General features: G+C 38.3%; 1 protein-coding gene across 1 annotated transcript in view; it reads left to right on the forward strand.

The window, feature by feature from the left end:
• The window catches only part of LOC111156038 (TNFAIP3 interacting protein 3), a 164363-nt gene extending 142103 nt beyond the window's left edge, over positions 1–22260 (forward strand). The window contains exons 9-14 of the mRNA XM_022516610.1: positions 2566–2685; positions 5499–5624; positions 9867–9917; positions 10807–10905; positions 13818–13878; positions 21658–22260. Coding sequence (XP_022372318.1) covers positions 2566–2685; positions 5499–5624; positions 9867–9917; positions 10807–10905; positions 13818–13878; positions 21658–21689 — 489 coding nt within the window. The 3' untranslated portion in view covers positions 21690–22260. The remainder of the gene's footprint in view (positions 1–2565; positions 2686–5498; positions 5625–9866; positions 9918–10806; positions 10906–13817; positions 13879–21657) is intronic.
• Positions 22261–24205: the final 1945 nt, after the last annotated feature.

Genomic DNA, 24205 nt, shown 5'->3' on the forward strand with positions numbered 1-24205 from the left:
CTTTTCTTTTCTTTTCTTTTCTTTTCTTTTCTTTTCTTTTCTTTTCTTTTCTCTTCTCTCCTTTCCTTTCCTTTCCTTTTCTCTTCTTTCCTTACCACTGTAATAAATAGAAGTTACTCAAAATGTTGATTTGGGTAGCTGATTGTGCATACCATCCAACACAGCATGGAATTTGGGGACCAACCTCCTTGCACAAGCAGACCGCCTACTGACCCATTCACTCAGCAGAAATTTGTAGCATGTCAGTTTAGTAATTAACATATGCTTCTCAGAAGTTCACACAACTGTGTATACTCAATTCAATTTATTTGCTTTGAAGGAAATACCCAAGGGCATTGTTTTCTTTGAGTTCTTAAAGAGAAGCCAGATGTTTAACCAAAGTGAGAGAAATTACCTGAGGCTAGTCAGCCAGTGCCACCCATGGGCAAAATTGATTTGTCCAACATCTCACTGTCATGAGATGGGTAAATCTGTTTAGTTTGCCTGTGCTGATAGTAAATTACTGTTCTAGAGTAGGTTACAGGTGTTTGTTCAAGGAAGTTGGAAAACCCCAAGATGGAATAAATGTTGATTAAACTCACCTTTCATTTATGATTCATTTGTAAAATTTCTAGAAGCCTGAATAGCATGAAAGGTAGACCAGGAAATGCAAATATAACAAGACCCACAAAAATAATCTCTTCATAGGGGTAGGATATGAAATCAGCATTTTTTATTTAAGTCTTATTTGGCTCACTCCATCCTAGATTCTCATCATTACTACTAACACACTTTTAAAAATTATAATTAATATGATACTTCCTAAAACTCTGTAGCTTAGCAACAAATTCTAACCAAACATAAATTATTAAACGACATTTGTTGTTTTTTTAAGTTCTTCTTGGAGGAAGAAAGAAGTTCTTGTTTCTCTTACAATTTCCTGAAAAATGATACTACAATCAGGCTAGACAGTATCTATAGGGTTAAAAGACATTCTATTAGGAAATTCTTAGCCTGTCTACACATATTTAAGATAGTAACTGCTTTTCTTTTCCTATCTTCATAACCATATTGTACAGTAATGCAGGAAAGTAGTTACTAATAGTATCACCAAACGCACATCATTGAAGCTACCAAAGCAGTTGAGAGGAATTGAAATCTCGGAACTCTGAAAGTGAAACTTTTCTGTTTGTATAAAGGACTCATTTGATAATGAGCAAGTAGTCATATTGTATGTGGGCTCCCAGACCACACCAGGATGAGGCGTGTTGTGTCTCAGTTTTCACGGCTGTTTATTGAACTCATCACGAACCAAGGTCTTCAGAATAGAGGCGATGTCTTTTATATGACTTGACGAAGTATAGTAAATGTAAGAGATCATGGGCTAGTGAATAATGATGGTAATCTTGTTGACAACTCTAAGTGTCTCTTGTTGCTTTCACCTCCTCTCCAGTGAAACCACTAAGTTGGGCTGGGTGTCAAGAAACCATGGAGCACTTGGGTGGTTCAGTCGGTTAAGCATCCAACTCTTGGTTTCGGCTCAGGTCATGATCTCAAGGTTATGAGATAAAGCCTTCTGTTGGGCTCCACACTGAGCATGGAACCTGTTTGAGAGTCTCTCTTTTTTCTCTCTCTGCGCTTCCTGCCCCATATCTTGCATACTTTTGTACTCTCTCTAGAAAAAAAAAAAAAAGAAGAAGAGGAAAGAAAGAAAGGAAGCAGAGTACTCTCTGTACCCTGCAGTGGGTTAATGAATTTTTTTTTAAAGATTTTATTTATTCATTTGACAGAGAGAGAGAGATCACAAGTAGGCAGAGAGGCAGGCAGAGAGAGGCGGGGAAGCAGGCTCCCTGCTGAGCAGAGAGCCTGATGCGGAGCTCCATCCCAGGACCCTGAGATTATGACCTGAGCCGAAGGCAGAAGCTTTAACCTACCCCAAATCTACTGATTCAGGAACTCCGGGGTCAGTGCCCAGGGATGGGCATGTTTGCTACCTCTCCAGGTGATCCTGATGCTCTCTAAACTTTGAGCATTATTGGTAAAGTATGTGTTTGACTGAAGCAGAGAATCTGAAGGAAAGTTATAGATGTTTTCTTTTCATGGTTGGCTTGGTGGCAGGGAGATGCCCAACATCAATATCAAAAGCCCTTCTAAATAACAATGACAGTTGAATAACATAAGCATCATCATGGAGAAAAGACAGAGATTCTGAAAAAAAAAAATGTATGCTAAAAAAGGAGAAAGAAGAAAAGTTATTCAGTTGGAAAGGTAGCATCAAAAATGGAGTTCTGGGGGCCCCTGGGTGGCTCAGTGGGTTAAGCCTCTGCCTTCAGCTCAGGTCATGAATCCAGGTTCTGGGATCGAGCCCTACATTGGGCTCTCTGCTCAGCAGGGAGCCTGCTCCCCCCTCTCTCTGCCTGCCTCCTCTGCCTACTTGTGATCTCTATCTGTCGAATAAATAAAAATCTTTAAAAAAAAAATGGAGTTGTTTTGCAGGGGTCATTTTGAGATCATTGTAACAATTATAGAGGAATTCATAAGATGTGGTAACTCTTAGCTCAACCGTGTGCTTATCATATAACACAGGCTCTTCAAGATGCCTTGAAAATCGAGTGTTCTTCATTTTCGGAGGACTGTTTGGGAAAGTCTGAAATGGAGTGCAGGCATGAGGAGATGCGAACAGAAATGGAAGTTCTCAAACAGCAGGTGAGAAGTTGAAAGTGGCGCAATCATGTAGAAAACACAGGGCCCATTGTTCGTGGTCCTTTGGACATTTTTGGAAATCTTTCTATTCAAAACGTGTCCAAAGTCTTCGCATTTATTTTCATTAGAATTATCTAATTTTAAAGCTTGATAGGAGAATATATATCAGCTAGCCCAACTCACACTTTATAAGAGGGGAATTGAGTTTCAAATGGGTGAAATGGCTTATCCAAGATCATACAGTTAAAAGAAGGGCTTCCTAATTAACCTTTTGGTGAGATTATATTAGCACTGGTCTAGAGAGTTTCACATGGACACAATTTATTTTGAAAACACTACCACTGCAAACCTTGGACCTTTTCAGAAAATGCTTGCAGCCAGGCTGTTATCCTGAGCTGTTTGCCTCCAGGCCTTTGAACAACACGGGCAGTGTTAAATACTCTGCACTGATCATAAATACTGAAGAGCCAGCTCTGCTCATCGACAGCTGCATGTGGATGGCACCACCTAGCAATTTATTGATACACAAGGCCCTCCTCCTCCCCACTCAACCCCACATCACCAAGTGGACAGAAGAGTAAAGGTGTTAACTTCTACATGTATCAGCAACATAGGGCTATAGGCACAGAGCACTGCCTGACTGATTTGGATCTAAATTTAGTTTAGCCAGCTGGAGCTGGCTTAGCTGAGGGGCCACCCATGCATATCATATCTCTTTTCCTGTAAGAGGTTAAATAAACTCATGAAGATAAAGTTCATGGAACAGTTCATGGCGATGTCAATAAATATAGGATACATATAGGAATCCTATCTCTGAAGCGCACATTGTCAGTAATATATTAGCGGTGGGGGAGAGGATGTGATAGAACAAAGGGCTGGGAAGTATGTCCCTGGAACTGATTTGTTGGCTGTTTTGCTCTGAACAAGGCCAACTCCAAGGATTCTTGATGCAATATGCCAAAGGATGAAGCAACTGCGTTCTTGTTATCGTTATCATTTCCTAAGAAGTAGCCTATCTGTAAATCTAGAAAATTCTAGATCTTGCACTTGATCATAAAGTTGCATTTTCTCTTCTTTTAAACCATTTGAATATTCGGTCCCATTACATTCAGGATCAAATACATGGTTTAAAAATAAACCTATGAAGAGAATAAGGATAGTTTTCGGAGTGTTAAAGCTCTGCCAAATTCTCAGCCCCAAAAGCACCATTGCCACTAGCCAGGATTCCTCTGAAAAAAAAAAAAAAAACTACTTCTTACGTTCAGACACTTGAATCATCTTTGATGCTCTCATATAATGTATCCCACATGCGAGAGTCACTCTTACACATGCATAGAATTTGCAGCAATGGTTTAGCTCATATTGGATGCAGACAATGACAGGTATCCTTTTTTTCATTATCCCCAAGAGGTCCAGAATCCATCTCCTTAGTTTTTGAGTGGCTCTTTTGCTAACTTTATGCATACACGTTTTAACTGTGCACATTTTTAATTGGACACCCACAATCACTATATCATCAGGTGTCATGTGATACACTAAAGTATTTCAATTCACAAAGAAACCGAGCTAGAGTCTCGGCCACCTGGCTGCAGTGATGACATCGCTATCAGTGTTGTGTTTGATAAAGAGTGTTCAGTTCTGATTAGACGAGCTTCTCCCATTTCAAATGCCTCTGGTAACTGTTTACAGAGCATTAGTTTGACTCTGTCTGGAACTGAGCCTCACATCTTAACCCAAACCCAAACCAAAACAAAATGTCAGCTTAGCTGGGTGTAGTTCCCTTGCAATGCTTCTGGTGGATGAAACCTTAAAAATTAAATGTGTATATCTGCATCTAGATCTGTATAAATGTTTAATTTTTTTCCTTTCTTGCCTATTACATGTTGTTCTATTGTTATCAACTTTAATAAGCCTCTAGTTAAAACGTGGTGCATTATTCATGGTGAAGGTGCAGAGTGCATTGTTATTAATAGACAAAAATCTAGCTACTAGGTTCCCTTGGAAGTTGTAATTTAACTCATTGTCTTAAAGAAATTCTTTTGCCTCATTCCCTAAGCTTCATTTATTTTTATAGTTCCACATGCTAGTCCCCAAACCATCAGTTAACACTATGCCAGTTAAAAACAATAATGATCAAATCTGTTTTTCTTTTGGTTTGATTTTCTGGAATATGTGGAATATTTCTTGCAAAGCATTCCACTAAAATATTACTACTTTTAAAAAAATGACATATCCCCAAAATTACTGGGGCCAATTATAAATACCTTTTAACAATCATACTTGGCTCTTTCACATACATGAGCCTTTAATTTCTATTACATATTCAATTTACTATTTATATTTGGAAACTGGCACGCCAATATTTAGTGGCTTCACCTAACAGCTATTGCCAGTAAACTGTCTTTTAGAACTTCAAACACTATTCCTACATCAAAGCCTTGTGTTGGGGATGGATGGCTTGCTCCAAAATAGAGATACTTAACACTAGGGAAGGGGAATGCTTATCACAATAAGGAAATATGCAGCGAATAAAGGGTGAGGGGAATATTTTTTCAAAATATCCATGTTGTTACTTTACTTCTGAGTTCCTGACACATACTCAAGGAGGAAAAAGTTGAGAACTGCCATTCTAAATAAAGCGAGAGATCAAATTATGGCCAGATCCATTAGGATGGAGTCTCATCATGAAGAAATAGTGATGAAAAGAGGATAGGAATTACTCAGATTGGACAAGCCCAGATAGCACCTCTTCTGAAATCATTTTAATAGTTTAGAGAAAAGGCTGCCAACAGTAACAACAAGTCAATATTTCCTAGGTGCAAATATATGAAGAAGATTTCAAAAAGGAGCGATCAGACCGAGAAAGACTTAATCAAGAGAAAGAGGAGCTGCAGCAAATTAATCGAACTTCTCAAGCCCAGTTGAACAGGCTGAATTCTCAGGTATAAGTCAAAACAAAATAATCTTTGCCAGCACATGTGTGTGGTTTTTGTTTTTTTTTTTTTTTTTCATTAAAAATATTCAAGACTTTGGCTTCTGTTAATTGACATTGATTTTCTTTGAGAGGTAAGCACCTGGGATGAAATCATTCTTAAACAATCTTGTAAAGAGATGAAAATTACTGGCGATTTCTTTTAACTTAAATCTATTAAGGAGTTACCTAAGAAATTGGATTCCAAAGTCTTTTATAAAATTCAATTCTTTTGATCTTTTTCTCATAATATTTATCTTGGTAGAAAGGGAGTTGAACTACTTAATACTCAAAATTCAAATCCAAAGCACTCCAGCATCGTGAATTTGTTTCTACACTCTTGTCATTTTCTTTGATGGGCCATATTGGAATGTTCCTGTCTTCCAGAAACATACATATTTCTAAAAGTTATTTATAGATATAAAATACAGTGAAATCGAGAATTTTATTCAGTGGGTTCCCCGATTAAATGTAATTGGATCACTCTCAAGGAAGCCACATAATGCTAGTTTATTGGAATAGAATATATTAAATGTAAACATATTATAATTAAATGTAATAGGATATATTAGAAGTATACTCAGGAAGTGGCATGATGAATAAATATTGATGTTAATGAGGAAAATGTAGCTAACACAACTTTGGCTTAAGAAAATGAACCACAGAATTTTTGATTTGCAAAATCATCCAGTGCTTTTCAGTAAATAGGAAATTGTTGCAGGATATACTGTGACAGTTTCAGAGCTGCAGGATTCTTAGTCTCAAAAGAAATGTTTAACTATTTGTCATCCTCTTCTTCCAAATACAAAGTGTACTGTGAATTAAACTCAATTTCTTCTGTGACATATTTTCAAGGATTCATGTGGAATTCTTAATTTTACATGCAAAAATTATTTGGCCAAACCATTTTCTAAGAAATTAAAAAGAATAAAATAGTCGTTAAAGTATAATAAAATGCTTTTCTGAAAATGTTTCATGCACCTTACTTTATACAAACGAGGAGCGAGGAAATGTTCGGATGACTCTCGGTGAGGAAATCACTCTTGATTTGTATGTCTTATGTGCAGAGCTCCCTTAATTTCTTCTAAGTTGTCACTGCACTAATTATTTTACTTCCAGCCAGATTTTAATTTGCTCATTCTACTATATTAAATTGAGATTGATGATAAATCTGTGTCTAAGATTGGCAATGTCTTTGTCATTGTAGACGTTCTAGTGCTTCCAGGAACACATAACAATCTAAATAGAGACTATAATCCACAAATAATTTTTATTTCTCTGTCATCTGTAAACTAACTTTTAATTGATATCAACAAAATAATGCATTGTCTACATAGAGTATGGTATAATTGTATTGATAAACTAAGGGATCATCTTTATGATACTTTAAAATTACCAAAATTTTTCTTTAAATGATGATAGTCCAAGCATTTATTTTTCATTTTTTTTTAAGATTTATTTATTTAGGGCCCTTGGTGGTTCATTCGGTTAAGCTACTGCCTTCAGCTTGGGTCATGATCCCATGGTCCCGGGATTAAGACCCACATCAGGCTCCCTGTTTGGTGGGGGGCCTGCTTCTCCCTCTCCCTCTGCTGCTCCCCCTGCCTGTGTTCTGCTGCTCGCTCTCTGTCAAATAAATAAATAAAATCATTTAAAAAAATAAATAAGGATTTATTTGAGAGGGAGAGAGAGCTCTCATGCATGCATGAGTTGGGGGAGGGGCAGAGGTAGAGGAAGAGGCAGAGAATCTCAAGCAGACTACCTCCTGGGCACGAGCCTGACACAGGGCTCCATCCCATGACCCTGAGATCATGACCTGAGCTGAATTCAAGGGTCAGACACTTAACCAATGAAGCCACTCAGGCACCCCCAACCATTTATTTTTCAAAAGTCTCATTCACTCTACTCAAAGATATAGTAGATGGCTTAACAAACTATGTTTAATGTATTAACAGCAAATCGAATGCCATGATATAATAGAATTGGCATGATGTTATTTGAATAGCGTATTATCTGTGGTCCTAAAAAGGAATTCTTAGGTCAAATTATTCTGGCACTAGTTTCCTGTGTACCAGAGTTTATTCATTCTATCGCTAAGGATGTTTTAAGCCAATGACTAGTAAAATAGGAGTGTGGTAAATAGCAAAATACTTAGAGATACTTAGGAGTAAGAGTAGGGGTAGAAGCTTCATGTCTGTCCCTGCTTTGACAATCAGGGATGACACTGAGCAAGATCTCCAACTTTTCTGCACTTCCTTTTCTTCATCTGTAAAATGGCAAAGTTGAACCAAATGGTCTCTAAAATATTTCTTATAATTCTAAAACCTCTGTCTCTAAAAGTAAGTTTCTAAATCTCTTAGTATACTCACCTGTGAAATATGGATGATATGGATGATGGTTTTCACCTCCTGACTTCACAAAGTTGTTCTCAGGGTGAAATGAAAAAAAAAAAACAAAAAAAAAAAACAAAACAAAAAAACATCTAGTTCAGGTCATGCCTCACAGGTTTTTCACAAAATGATTTTAGTCTGTTGGCAGGGGTAGTTTTTAAACAGAGTCAGTTAGTTACATAATTAACATGCCACTTTTAGTCCCTTGTAATTTAATTTTGATGCTTTCTTTCTCCAAGGCATTTGTTATATACCGCGAGGAACTAAAAGAATGATCCTTGCTATTAAAGACTGACAATATAACGAGGGGGACATATATAGTCTATCCGTATGGATTCCTTATAGTCTATCCTTGTGGATTCCTGATAGTCCTTGAGGATTCCATATTGGTATATCTGCCTGCTCACTGAAATGTATCTGTCACCCCAAAAATCAATACTGGTGCCACCTAAGTCCATTTTTGAATATGTACAGAGCAGAAAAAAACTTGAGTCACCTTGCACACTTGTTCCCAGTTGAGGTCCAACAAGGCCTTGCCTCCTTGTTTCGGCTCTCAGACTATAACAATTGTCTTTTTTGTGGCTTATTTAGTCTCACATGTTCTCATTTTTGTTCTTTTTGTTGGTTATTGCTTTGCTTAAAATGCCTCCCACAGAGTGCTGAGGTGCTACCTCATTTCCTTTAGCAAAAGAAGGCCATGCTGTGCCTACAGAGAAAAGACATGTTAGACAAGCTCATTCAGGGAATAACATGGTGCTATAGGCCAAGAGTTCAATGTTAATGGACCAATAATCTATATTTAATAAGATGCCTTTAGCAGAAACACACATAAAACAAGATTCTGTACTGATCAGTCAACAAAAATGGTCTGACCAGAAGCTCATAGGAACCTAACCCTGCATTTCCTGAGGAGCAGTGGTTGCATTCGCCACTTCATGTTCATGGTGACTTTACAGAACATAACTCCTGTGGGTTATGAAAACTGATTGTACACAGTACACACTGGACTATAAAAAGTCACATGGAAAATATATAATGCCAAATGGGAGGACAAAGGAAGGAGAGAGGCGGGACTTGGAACAGTATCATTCAGTGGGGATATATGCCTTACATGGATGAGGAACAGGGTGTGTGGGGATGACAATAGCATGACTAATGAGTCAAACAAAAATGGCTTTCTCTAGTTGTGTCAGATGTTGAAAAACTCCAGGGTGGGTAACTCTGCTGGGCCTTAAATAGGAAGAAGCCAAGTACAGTAGTGTGACATTGGACAAGTTCCTCAGTATCTCAGAGCTCCGTGTCCTCATCTGTAGAACAGGGATAATAACACTGAGCATCACATAGAGGCATTGGGAGGAATCAGTGAGTTATTACATGTAAAGCCGTAGATTAGTGTCCGGCATGGAGGAAGTGCATACACAACTTTTAGCATTGACGGTGTTAGCTCTTGAGTGTACAGCAGACCGATTCCAATTCTGCAGTAAGCCGTGGAAGCTGTTTCTATGTCTCTATCTCTTCCTAGGTCTCTACATTTATATCTGTATATCAGAATATCAACCTAAAACTGAGAACTACAGTTGTTTCAACAAATTGAAATAACAATTTAAAATGATTCCACTTTCCAGACTTTACTTGGGTGTTTCAAGATAGAATCAACGCGGGTCTGGAAAATCCGAAACGTGACTGTTTTCAATGGCATGACTGCTGTATCAGTGCTTCACTCCTGGGGCTTCTGAGCAGATCATGACAGCTGGGTCAAGAGTAACTGTAGAATGAACCATGTGGACTCTTTCTATAAACAAATGCCTTTGTTTTGTCTGTAGATAAAGGCTTGTCAGATGGAGAAAGAAAAACTCAAAAAGCAATTAAAACAGGTACGTCGCTCCTTAACCTGAATTCACCAATATTCTGATTGTAGTTGAAATGGCAACATTAAGTTCTGCCCCCACATTTATTCCTGGGCACAGCAGCTCCTCATGGTTGCAATTAAAGATGTATTCAGGCTCTTCTACAGATGTTCCAGAACAACCCAGGCTTTGCGTTAAGGACTAAAATGCCAGTGGATAGATAATGCTTACATACCACCAAAGCCTCTCAGCCCTAACACTCATGAAAAACACATGCTTTCCAGAACATGTTACCAGTAGCACATGCCTTAGCACATAGAAATCTATGGGGATTTTTTCATAGACCCATGAACACCTTGTAAGTATATTTCCTAGGTGTTTCTTGCAGTTGCATACACAATGTACAGTGGAAAATTACATCAAAGGTTTGTGCCTCTTCAAGAAAATACAGTATCTTCTTGGCACGGAAGTGTTCTGTCCCATTGGTTCTCTAGTAGGTTTCAGGAATGAATATTATTTCTCTTAATTCTTAATTTCCTCTCTGGACTTCCATTATGCTGTAGGAGTCTTGTTAAAACTTCTTTTATGGCTTCAATGGCTGGTTCTTCTTAAGTGAGGACCCTCTGTGAAGATAACTCAGACACATAAAGTTCAGTCTATACCATTTAAGTGTTTCTGATGTCTTCAACATGAGAAGCTAATTAGAGGTTCACCTAAAGTGACATCTTCCCTGGGTTCCTCATTGCTGTCAGCCCAGAGGTCACATCCGTGCTCCCACTATGCTGAGTTGGAATTATGCGAGAGTTCAAAGGAACCTTAAGCTTTCAGCCAAACCTGGGGTTGTATAAAGCAAGGGTCAGTGTGACTCCCCAGTTTCACCCACTTCCAGTGAACCAACGACATTATCCTCCCCCAGATGTTGTTCCCGATGTGTAATTGCGGCTTGAATTCCCACGGGCAGGATCCATGCGCACCAGCAGGCCCTGGAGCTGCACGGGATCAACAGAATCCCCCAGTAAGTAAGAGCTTGCGTCTCAACACACGAATGCTTATATTATCTAGTAGGTGCCAGTATTTTTTTTTTTTTTTTTCGGTAGAAATGCTGTCTGTCTCTGTAATTTGGACACACACTCTTGTCCACAGAAAGAGCCTCTTTTTATCTTGTCCTCTAAGTTAGAGAGTTACAGTGGTCACGGTACACTGTACACTTTTTGGGACACGGAATCCACAGGACACACGTGGATATGAATAAATTCACTGAATGGCATCAAATTGAGCTGTAATTTGTTGAACAAACACACATTTTATAAAGGCCATTTTAAATGACATACCTGACTCTTCCAAAAGAGGGTTTTTGTGCATAAAGAGAACCAAAATGAATATAGCAAGTCTGAGAGATGCCTTTTTCAGTTGTAAATTTATATTGAACTACTGTGGATATGGCTACATCTGTGCAATATAGTCTTTTGACATTTTCCAATTAAAAGGATATTCTTAAAGGATCCCAGAAAAAGTGACCCACTTAAGTTGCTCTCTGTGGCTGTGTCTAGCCAGGCAAAATGAAATGAACTGTGGAGCAATTATTTGTGAGTTGAATTGATTTGGACAGTCAACCTGAATAAGCCAGAACCAAAGCATCCTTCCTTCCCTTCTCCATAGCACTATTCCCCCCACCCTCCCCCACCATCTGGACGCTGGTCTCTACTGTGTGTTTTGGCTACATAGACAGTGTCTTTATGCAGGAAAAAAAAAAAAATTATGCATTTTCTGCATTTTGGAAATGCTCAGACAACTCCCCTCCCCCTTACTTTGTGTTAACTGTGTTTTTAATTATGCAAAGAATCTTGAGATTTTAACTGGGATTTTCCTGGCAGAGCACTTACGGAGAGCATGATTCTCTTGGTTGCCATACTTTTGTATTTGAGTGTGACTCAAAGCCCTTTTCCCAAGGGAGGAGGTAATGACTCTTTGGGTGGCAGAGGCATGTCAGAATTTAATGAGCATCCCTTCTTTGACCCTGGTGTGACACACAGCACACTGCTGAGAATTGTGTTCTTTTTGTGTTATAGCCCGTTGTCACTTCTGTCTGCTCACCCTGCCCCGTTTCCTTTTTTCTTTACCTGTCTGCTTACTTTTCAATCTTTACCAGAAAAGCACTTCTGGGAATCCCCAAACACAGCTATCATTCCTTAAATTTTTGTCTTTCAGGATGTAGAAGTAAATTAATATTGTGGGAAACATAAAGAGATAGGAGTTCACTTTGGAGTGAGCTCCTACAGGTTCGTGAATTGGAGAAATATTCTTGTGAAAGGTTAACAATAAAACCAATGAGTCATGCAAGTTTATCTAGAAGTAAAAATGACTATTTTCTTCAAATACTCATTTATGAAAAGAAGGCAGAAATTCACCTATTATAAAATCTCATCAGACTTGCCCGATCAATTATAAGAGGCAAGGTAGTCCAGACCATGTAAAATTATCACCAAAAAAAGTCTTGTATTTGAAAAAGATTCCAAGCCATGTATAATGGCCTACATTTTCAAGCAGTGTTCAGTCAAACAGAATCTTGGTATAACAGTAGAATTTCACTCCCGGAGTTCATTTTAAAAGGACAGTTCATGTTTTATGTTTATTTCTAAGCCTGAATTAAAGGACAAACAGTAGTGTTTGTAAAATTACAGTATATTTGCCTTCTTTTGGCAACTCTCCTGGAATCTAAAACCGAGGCTCACGTCACTTATCCTATGTGTTCTTTGAGACATCTAAAAATAAACGAGGAGATAAAAAACAGAGGTGATCTCATTTCCTCTTTTAGCTTTTTCGTGGACCAAAAGGAGCCAAGAGTCTAGGTGTCTGAGTGGGGGTAAAGTGGGGTCAGACTGTACTAAATGCAGCGTTTCTTAGTGTCTTGTCAGATAATTGAGCTTTAAGGCTACTTTCAGTGGTCTGGCAGCCCTGCAAATTCTCCCTGTTGGCTTATCGGTAGAGACATTTTCAGGAGTTATTTCAGGAGGTAATTGATTAATAGAACAAAAGACCTGTATTCTGTGTGTCTTGGGAGGTGGGGAGTAGGAGGCAGGGGTGATCACTGGGAGCAGGAAGACAGACCATCCTCATGGGCAGGTGAGGCTGGGTTGCTCTGTTCCGAGTGGCTAACTACAGAGGTACTCTATCTTGGATTTCTCTATCTCTGTCTTGGAACTGTATCTTGAATTTCGGGTCAGTAGTTTATGATTTACTCAAAGCAGTTTGTTTGACATGTTCCCCAATGTCCAATATCTAGGTGTTCTTAACTGGTGAAACCTAGAAGAAAATCCCACAAGAAAAATCCAAGTCTACCCTCACCTCTTACCCCCTTTCTAGTCTAAACTCTCTGAACGATCTAGAGAGTACTTTCCACGGAGGAACAGTACAAAGAGAAAGATCAGCCCTGCTTCATTGTCCTGAGCCTCTGTAAGCGCTCTCCTCACTGAATGGCTTAGATTTCTTCCTTGTACCCCAAAACACTAAACTTGTCATTGTTCTCTTGGTCTCTCTGTTGTCTCCCATGTGAGTGCTTTAAATGCAGTATTTATTGATGGTAAACTGCTTTGTTTTATTTATGAGCTGTAGTAAGTTTTACAGAAGTATTTATACTTCTGCAGATATCCCAAACACATCTGCTTTAAAAAAAAAAAAAATGCCACAACCCCAAAGTAGAAGGAACTCTGGCCAACACAAAGTGGATTTGGGGGGGTGGGTTTGGGAGATGGGGATAGTGATGAAGGAGGTAAGAGAAATGAGCAAGATTGGCAGCAGGTTTGGATAGAAAGGACGTTTGTGCTGCCTACGTAATAAAAGCCACATAGTATAATTATATTTTTAATATGCCACTATGTTTTGTTTGAAGTCCATATTGCTATAATAATGTTTTATTGTTCCACACAGCCAGACTATCAGTGGTATGCTCCTGACCAGTTTCCGCCAGATGTGCAGCATAAGGCAAATGGTAAGACCACAGCTGTATTGAGCATTCTTTCATGTTTACATTTTAATGGGATCTTTTGGGGATGTTTACTCAACATACATTCGTTCGTACTCGAGGAGGGCCTTCCATAAAGTTGTGTTGAATACACAACTCTAATTTGATGCACCTGGGGTTAACTTGAACTCCTTCAGAAACAGAAAATGTTCGAATGCAGAAATGTAGGAATCTCAGTTCTGGCTTCTGCTCCTATTCCAGGCTCAGAGTCAGTATTCCATCTGGGGCTAGAAATGAAAACTTCAAGTGGAGCTATACTGTAACAACAACAACAAAGCTCTGGGATTCCACTACAAAGGGCAGATGCACGTCCACTATTCCAGGTTGAGTTTGCTAGACAGATGTTTTAAATGTCACTGGCAGACAGACAGAGGAAACCAAAGGCTCAGAACTGTGTTCCCTAATGACTAAATGTCAGACTCCAAGTTTAGGCCAAGGTAGCCCACAACACCCACCTCTAAGTGTGCTGGGGAAAAAAAAAAACACTAAAAAGTCACCTATCGAGTACTCACAATGGAAAACTCTTTTATCTTATTTTTCTTTGGTTGACCATTCTCCTCTTCTTTCCAGAATCTGCCACACTTTTTCCTGCTTGTTTCTGTGCTCTCATGAGGACACTCAGGAACGGGCTGTATAAACGGCTATAACCGTAATCCCACCTCTATTCTCATCCCAAGTCAGCCATGCCTGCTACGTGTTTAAAAATCTCAAATGACACACACCTGTGACCCTACATTCTGAATTACCAGAGATTTTAATCTCTCTAGAAAGGCTGAATATGAGCCATATTCCAATTTCAGGCCATACTTGAAGCTTGATCTCATTTAGTTCAGATCTGAAATGATAGAATTCTAGATTTTACTACAAGGAGCCCATTATGGAGTAAAAATAGAATGCCAGGGATAACACATGTGGTTTTGTAGATTGTGTACTTCACAAGTCCAAGTTCTGTAAATGGAGCTTCCTGGAGTTGCACAATACACAACCTGGACAGGTGTACGCAGCAGCACTAGGAGTGGCAAGGGCCATAGCTTATAGCAGCTTTATAGAGAAGAAAGATAAAAAGTGAGAACTCTATAAAAGAATGTCTAGGTATTTATCAGAAAACTGTAGGACTCTTTTTTTCTTCTCTTTCTACTGTGAATACAACCATTGGTTTTAATGAAGTTCTTGGGTTCCAGCCATAATAGAGAGCTTTTATTAGAAAGGCATACTATTAACCATAATGGTTGTTGCATAATGTCTGTGTTTTTGAAATCCATTGTTGTATAATAGCTGAGCTACCACCCAATTATAATTTTCCATTTCATATTATATTGGTCTGAAATGAATATTAAAGATATTTTCTCCCTGAATTGGAGTTTAACCACTAGAAAATACAATTATGCAGTAGAGAATTCAGTAATATCATAAAGCTATTTTTGTATCACTAATAGGTTCTTTTGGACCAGTGTAATAGAAGCTAATAATTATATAAGGTAGAAGTGAATTGTGATGACCTTCAGAAACTAAATTAAATATGTGAAAATAGAATGTTATAGGCAGTATATAAGACCTAATGATTTTTGTCTGTTGGGAAGAACATAATGAAGTTTGTGTTGCATAAACATGCTGTGTAAGAGTCTACAGATATAAAATTACAGTAAAATATAAACCTCTATTATGTAGCAACCTGAGTATTTTTAAGGACATTGCTTTAATCTTCACAGCAATGCTATAAAATAGGTTTTATTATACCATTTTACAGATGGGGGAACTGAGGCTTGGAGAATTAAAGTAGCATGCCTAAATCACACAGTTGGAGAAATTTAGTCCTGGGATTAGATTGCAGACATATAGGACTTCAAAAAACCTGTGCTTTGAATCACATCCTATAGTGCCCTCAAAAACCTACCTCTCTCACTATATTAGTGTTTTCTATAATGACAGATACAAAATGAGAATGGGGATTTAACTTGCATAATTACAGAACTTAAATCTAACCCTCAATAATCTTTTCTTCCTATGAAGCCATAACATGTGCTACACTCATTTGGTATTTTGAATATCACAGGTAAAAGACAAGGTATTATGTAAGATTAAGTATGTAATAAATATGTTATGAATCAATTCATGCTTGGTCAGCCCTTGTCGAAACTGATGGGATATGTTGCCGTGTGAACCATTTCCTTCTCCATACCAACCCAGCTCTGCAGCTGACTGTGGCTTGTCTGCAGCAGGGAAGAGGGCTGATCAGGGATAGGGAACCACTGGAGAAATAAATTCCTTACTCAGGAATCTACCTATTTTGATTTCTATTTCTCCTCTTCTAGCTTTCAAAGCTGATGCTATCTCAAGGTTCAAGCCAGTTCAAAAAATTGGCAAAAACTGGGGCGCCTGGGTGGCTCAGTGGGTTAAGCCTCTACCTTCAGCTCAGGTCATGATCCCAGCTTCCTGGGATCAAGCCCCACATCAGGATCTCTGCTCACCGGGGAGCCTGCTTCCCCCTTTCTCTCTCTGCCTGCCTCTCTGCCTACTTGTGATATCTGTGTCGAATAAATAAATAAAATATTTTTTAAAAAATTGGCAAAAACTCTGAAATCATCCTTGTCAAAAAAAATCCCTCGTGTGCCATTATTTAACTTCAGGGGTGGTTCTTATTATTTTTTATGTCATTTAATTGGAAAGCTCCTTTTGACTCGTAGATCCAACTCAATTGCTCAGAATTCTTAAAAGTAACTTTGTGGTATCGTTAAATAGGAGTTTGAAAAAGTTTTTGTTAAGCAGACATTTTTGTTATTTATGCTATTACTCATTGTCTTATTACTTGGCTAATATGTTTATCTTTCACTATTCACAAATACACTGCTAGTCGGCACACCCTGTGTTTTGGGCTATAAATACCCAAACTCAAACAATGGAAGAAAAAATGAGTGGAAAAATTAGGCTCAGTTTCTGGTAAATTATAAACAGAAAGTATTTTTAAAACTCTTATAAATTTTATTCATTTAATAAGTACGGAAGTATTCTACTTGTATTTCAGTGAAAATAACCCTTTCAGAAATATGGATATTCAAATGAATATTAATCTGTATGCGTGCCTTGTACATTGTCCTAGTTCTCAGTTTTTATTAATTTCCTATGACTCCCAACAAATTTTACTTTCCTGACCCTAATATATATAGCACATTATAGTTTGATCCTAGTATCTATCCTTATAATTCCTCTTATGGGAATCTAACCTGAAATAGTGGCTCTGACATCTACACGTGAAGTGTTTGCAGAACAGTAGCCTTTTGGGTAATGAGTGATTAAATTGCTATGATCATTAGATCCTCCTTTAACATTCCCTGAGGCATGAATACACGAAAAGCTTCGTAGTTCAGGCTCAATATTTAAACGTCATGAATCAAGCGTAGAAATTATTATAGTCTATCCTCCTATTGACAAATATAGCTGGAAGGGTAGATGAAATTTAAAATGCTCACATTCCAACCAGGACACAGTGGCCCAGGAGGACCTGAGCTGTGGCCCATCCCCTTTTCTTCCCACCTTTCCACTGGGAAGGATCTTGAGTGTGAACTTGAGTACAGCCCAGTTGGCACATCCATATGTCCCTCATTATACTACAAACAGTGTAGCATAATGAAGGACTTCAGGCCTGGGCTTCAGGCCTGGGAGAGAGGACCACATGAGGCTGAGAAGCAGAAACAGGGTCACTTGAGCAGAAATTTTGAGGTTCCTCATGTGGGTACCAAGAGATTGTTCTAGAAGGAGGCAGATTTACAATGGGGAAGAAGGTGGCTGGAGGAGGGCCAGAGCAGGGTCCTCTAAAAGTGGGAACCGAATGAAGGGCTTCCTGGCCAAAGAAGAAAGTCAATAGGTACTGAGTACTCTCATACAGTCTTTGGGTCACCATATTTCCAGCTTTGCTTTCAGTTACATTCTCTGGTTATTTTTTTTTTTTAAAGATTTTATTTATTTATTTGACAGAGACAGTGAGTGAGAGAGAACACAAGAAAGGGAGTGGGAGAGGGAGAGGCAGGCTTCCTGTTGAGCAGGGAGCCTGATATGGGACTCGATCCAAAGACCCTGGGATCATGACCTGAACAGAGGCAGATGTTTAACGACTGAGCCACCCAGTCGCCCCATTTTCTGGTCATTTTAGAATGCTTTGCAGACACATTGGAAATTAACTCTTCTTTCAAAAACTCAAGATTTAAATAAAGGTTTTTAAGGCATTTAAGACTTACTTGGCTTTCTCTCTTCACATTACTAAATAATTGCATTTTTATATATCGAAGTCTATAGATGTTAAGGGGTTACTGTTTCTGTTAAAAAACATATGATTTTATGCAAAACATTTTAATCTCATTTCATCTGTTATCAGAATGGGATGCAAAATGACTTCCATGTTTCTAGAACAATTATGGCATTTTAGAGTTAGTATAACCTTGAAAACATGTTTTTTGTTTCTTTCTTTGTGAAATGTCGAAAGACTGTGTTTTCTAACTACATCACATGCCAGTCTCTTCCGTACCTTCCAAATTTTTCATATGGTGCAGAGTTGAACTTTGTCTAATGAGCTAGAACTCAATTCTTACATGTTTGGAAAGACATGAAGTGTAGGCACATGAGACTGTGTTGTGAGCAAACAATTATTTCTTTATGATATAAAAAATCAAAGCCCAACTATTATAATTTGTCTTTACTAATGTCTAGTAATAACTAATTAACTGAATACTGACTGAATTCCTTTCCTAGGGCTACCATAACAAAGCACCAAATACTAGATGGCTTAAAACAGCAGAAATTTTATCCTCTCATACTCTGGAGGCTAGAAGTCTGAGATCCAGGTGTTGGCAGGGTCATGCTCCCTCCAGAACCCCTAGGGAAGGTTCCTTCCTTGCCTCTTCCTGCTTCTGGTAGCTCTAGAAGTTCCTTGGCTTTGGCAGCATAACTCCAATCTCAGCCTCACTCTTCACATGGCCCTCTTCTCTCTTGTCTGGGTCTGTGTCCAAATTTTCATCTACTTATAAGGACTCCAGTCATATTGGATGAGGCTAATCCAGTATAATCTCATATTAACCTGATTATGTGTACAAAGTCCTATTTCCAAATAAGGTCACATGCAAAGGTACCAGGGGTTAAGACATACACATTTGGCGGGGGGGGGGGGGGCACAATTCAACCCATAACATTGACCATGTGCCAGAAACTATTTTAGGCATTGTATATATTTATATATTATTTCATCAAAACCTTAGAGCAACCCTATGGAATGAGTACTACTGTTGTTCCTGTTTTAAAATTGTGGAAACCAAGAAACAGATAATGTCACTCATCCAAGATCATGTAGCTGGTTATTGGCTAGGACATAGACAAGCCGGGAAGTCTGCCTCCAAAGCCCACACTGTAACCACCAAGCAATATGGACAACTCCATGCTACACATTAAAATATAATAGTGTCATCATTTAGATCTATTCTATTTAAATAAATTCTCATGGATCTATCCTGAAAGCCAGAATCTGCAATTCTCAGTTTGTGTCTTTTTATAACTGTCTTTATAACTGAAAATTACAGATAATTTTACATCAGTAAAATGGCTGGATTAGTTGGATTTTTTCCAGTGGTATGAAGAGATATAGGAATCAGTATAAATACTAGAAGGTACTTAAGAGATGTAAGAAAGAGAAAAAACTTAGACACTATACTTGTTGATTTTCAATACAGATGGATAAAATACTAAGAATATTTTTCTTTTATAAAATATACTTAATTATCTTACCAGCAGTTAATAAAAATAATCAAAATTTAGAGACAAATAGTTTTATGTCTATTTCTGGATTTTTAGAAAGAATTGCAGGAGAAATGCATCCTCACCTTATAATGCCATAAAGGTCGGCTTAATGGTAAACTAAGTGGTTTTGCGAAGGGATATTAAATAAAGTGTAAATGTATAATTATATGTACAGGAACATATTAAAACACAGGTGGTAAATATATTCCTATGCAGACATTGATTTATAAGCAAAGACTAAACATTCTGATTAACATCTTATATAGATAAACATAGGTAGGTAGATAGAACCTAGATGAGAAAAATGCCCACAATAAGCTTAGACTAGTCACAATTCCACTAGGTGAATAAAATTGCAATATTTATCTTAAACGGAAGATAAAAATCTGTAGGGAAATGAGGTTTCTATTACATGTCGCATCCCAGCTGGGAAGAATGTCTACTTACCTACATTTCCGTACTGTTGATGCGTGAGCACGCACGTTCTGAGGTGAGCGGGCATGTAGAGAGCAGAGTCCCCCTTTAACCTCTCTGCTGCTCTGGGGCACCTCCCCTTGTAGGGGACTTTAGATTCAGCTGATCCTTGATGTAGAGTCAGACATGGCCTCTGCCACCAAGATCTGTGGGTCCTGTTCAGATCACTTCAGCAACATGGGAATTAACCTGCACTCTTGTGAACATAAAAGCATAGAGTGTAACACATACCATTAATAAATAATAAGGCACGCAATCGGTTACTGGAACTCTTTATCAACCAGTAAGGCAAAGCAGACTGTGTCTGCACTATGAGAACCCATGTTTCCCTGGTGGCGTTTCTCTTGCCCTGCCATTCGAACCACCACGGAGCCAAGCCGATGACAGAAGTCTCTTCCCACATTCACTGCACAGAGGGACATTCTGTCTTCCATTCAAGAAACTGAAGACCTGTTTTTTTTCTTTTGTTCACATTTCCATTCTGCCATGGATCCTCTTGGGGGTCACAAACTCTCTCTGCTAAAACATGGGAATACCGATTTCACCTCTGTATCTATTTCACAGGAGTGCTATAAAAACTATAGAGAAATTAATTTTTCTTAATGTTTTAAGATATCTAGGGGTAGGTATCATAAATGGATTAAATCTAAACTTTAGACTGGTCAGACCAGTGGATTATACTTCTGGGTCCAAATTCATGCTCTCACCATATTAGATACCTTTTTAGTAAAATGGGCACCGTTCTTAGAGGAGTATTTTATTTAAGCCTGGAAAGGAAACAGTTAGTTTAAAAGTTTGTTTATTTGAAATACCAAATACAGGGCAACAAGTGTAGAACATTTAACATGTTCTCAATTGTTATCATGAATAAGAAAATACCTTATTTCTTGAAATTTGTGTGTATTTTTTTGTCACCATGAGTAGATCTCTTTGATTTTGTCTTCCCTATAGTGCTCATTTGTGGTATTCTTTCCTAGTCTTACTGAAATATACCACATTTTTCATATTGGTCTTCATGGTACATCAACACGTCTTAAGTACGTGATCTTTTCTATCGCTCTGACAATAATGTACCCTTCGCCATACTTAAAATAGTTTATGTGGTAGTTCTCTTCCCTGGGCTAAGTACTAAACCTAATAGTAACAAATATGACTTACTTTCCTAAGCAAATGCTTGAGCTACCAAAATGCCAACAGAGATGAGAAGTAGTACAGAATATTCCTCTTCAGGCATGAGTAGAACCAGGCCACAGCTGATTTCACAAAGTGATAAGCATATGTCAATGCTTAAAATAATAACCCTCCATTTCCCGCCTCTTGATTTTTTAGTGTAAACTTGTGGGAGCTCATGAATAAAATATTTCTCTCTCTCTCTCTCTCTCTTTTTTTTTTTTTTTTGCCAGCCTCAAAGTTTATGTTAGCCCTGAGCCAGAAGAAGAGAAATGAATTTTTAATTTTTAATCTGAAACATTTCTCTACTGTTTTTCATAGGTTTCTCTTCAGAAAAGAAAGTCAATCAGTAGAAGCACACACAAGTAGAGGAACATTCGGGCCAGAGGGAGAGCTTGGCTGAGGACCCTCATTTTTCTTTTTACTGGTGGCTTATGTCGACACAACTGCACATCATCTACTCCATGATTCGTGCATGGTGGTGTTTCCCTTTGGCACAGAGAGAGGAAAAGACTTGGGACAGCTAAGATCCTGATCAAGTTGGAGAAGCCAGCATTACACAACCAAATGCAATGTCCAGTTTCCTCAAAATGAGATTTGGCAGATGGATTATGCGCCATTCTTTGAAACTCTCTTCAGCATATTGCTGTTGGACTTACAGAGGCTGATCTCATGATTTCAGCAACTCCACTTTTGGTACAGTGATGTTCTATGTTGATTGAAATATATATTCCCTGGGGGAAGAGTTACTGCAGTTATAAATTTGTAACATTGCTCCCATGATTTCTGTTGGGGCTTGGTTCTTTAGCCAGTGTGACTAGGTACTGTGCTCATCATTGTTGGTTTGGTGAACCTATGATTAGGACTGAAGACATGTATAGACCTCCTTAAACTAAATGAATGGTTCAATTTGAATAAAATGGTAACCTTGAAACTATGCTTTGAGCAGGTCATTCCTATAAGGCAGATAGAGAAATTGTGAGCCTCCTTCATTCTTCGGTGGGATAGGTTATGAAAGCCAAAACTCCACTGTGATGTTGATGGCTTTGCTGTGTTCATATGTACTACAGTAGTAGTTTGGAGACACATGGATTTAGGGTGGAATCTGTTTTTATTTCCCATGGATTTGAGTAATTATTGATGAACAACACGTCTGACTCCTCAAACCTATAAAATTGGAAAATGAATGTATCCAGATTCTATTGTAATTAAATTTTACCGTGGCATGACAGATGTCTGAAGACTAAGCAGATTTAAAAGTATTACGTTCATCCATTTAATAAGGTTTCTGCTAGGACCAACTGGAGGTCCTCTTTGTGAGGAGATGTAGAACAGAAGTGTCAGACCCACAGATACATGTAATCCTAGAAGCACCTAAAGAAAACTAGGAGCATCTGCTGACGCCGCAGTCAAATGAAACCATCCGACATACTGCTGAAACTCTCTGGCTCCATCTTCCAGAAGTTAAACTACTTAATTCCAGCTCAGACTCTTTTCTTTTTTTTCAACTCCTGAAAAAACGCAGCTTTGTGTAATGGGAAGGTGAACCAGCCTTAGAAAGTTAAATACTTTCAGCCGGGGTCTGGCTACTAGGAAGATAATTCCTGAGAAAGAATTATCCTTCTCTTACATTAATTCTCCTAAGCTTTGTTTTTGCTGCTACTTATTAAAGAGACGAATCATCCTTGAGCAATTCTTCAGCATCAGTGAATCAGAAAAACAAAGGGGTTTACAAGTCAGTTTCATCAAAGCTTTTTTTTTTTTTAAATTTCCATTTCCTCAGATTTGTGGAATAGTCATTTCAATAACACCTTTTAGTGGTGGATTAAGTTTGCCAACTGAGATGTGCCTATAGGAATAAAAACTGAACATACACGCAAAACGTACCCTTTGATAGCCTCATTCTACGTTAATCCAACAGCAATAAAACATGATTTAACCATCCTATTACTATTACTGAAGTCATCCTATTATTAATTAGCAAGTTGGGAAACATTGGCAAGATTATGCAAATGCTAATGTAATGGGAAAAACTCCAATTTAAGTGAGACCTAATTTAATTTGAATTCCCAGTGGGTGACTGCAAATGTGGGAAGAGGACCCCTTGCCCAGAGTGCAACAAAAGAGAATTTCTACAAGAAGACAGATTTCTACAGCCCCGGCCCAAGAGCCAGTCAGTCTCTCCTGTGTCCCTCTTTCCAAATCATTTGTTTGGAGACTCCTGTCTCAGCCCATGCTTCATCCTCAGCTGTGGCCCTTGCTTCATTATCACACACAATTTCTGGAAATTAGGTGAGGAATAGCTGTGTCCCTTTGTAGGAGTGGAAGTCATACCACACAGTCTCTTTTATTGAGGAAAAGGAAAACAAGGGCACATTTTAAGTTTTTGACGATCATGGAGAATTTAACCTTGAAGGTATCACATGAATAAATAGGTGTATTCACCTTGTCTTGGTTGTGACATGAAGTAAAAAAAAAAAAAAAAAAAAAAAACCTTACTTCAGGCCTTTGGGTCTGGTTAAGTCTGGGAGTTAGGCCAGCCTCTGTTGCTACTAGCATAGTTTTTTTTTACTCCATTTTTCTGACAGAAAGGATATTTTGGACTAAATTGCTAATATGAAGCATGAACATACTTCCAGGTGATTTTCTTTGTTTTATTTACTGAGCTCTATCCCTTAATGTTCAAGTGCATTACATGGTGGAAGTATGGGTCTGAATGGTCATTTTCATGTATTAATACTTTTTTTTTTTTTAGATTTTATTTATTTATTTGACAGATAGAGATCACAAGTAGGCAGAGAGGCAGGCAGAGAGAGAGGAGGAAGCAGGCTCCCCACTGAGCAGAGAGCCCGATGCAGGGCTCGATCCC

This window comes from Enhydra lutris, unplaced genomic scaffold, assembly GCF_002288905.1.
Source record: "Enhydra lutris kenyoni isolate GAN:26980312 unplaced genomic scaffold, ASM228890v2 scaffoldscaffold3, whole genome shotgun sequence".
Classification (NCBI taxonomy): Eukaryota; Metazoa; Chordata; class Mammalia; order Carnivora; family Mustelidae; genus Enhydra; species Enhydra lutris.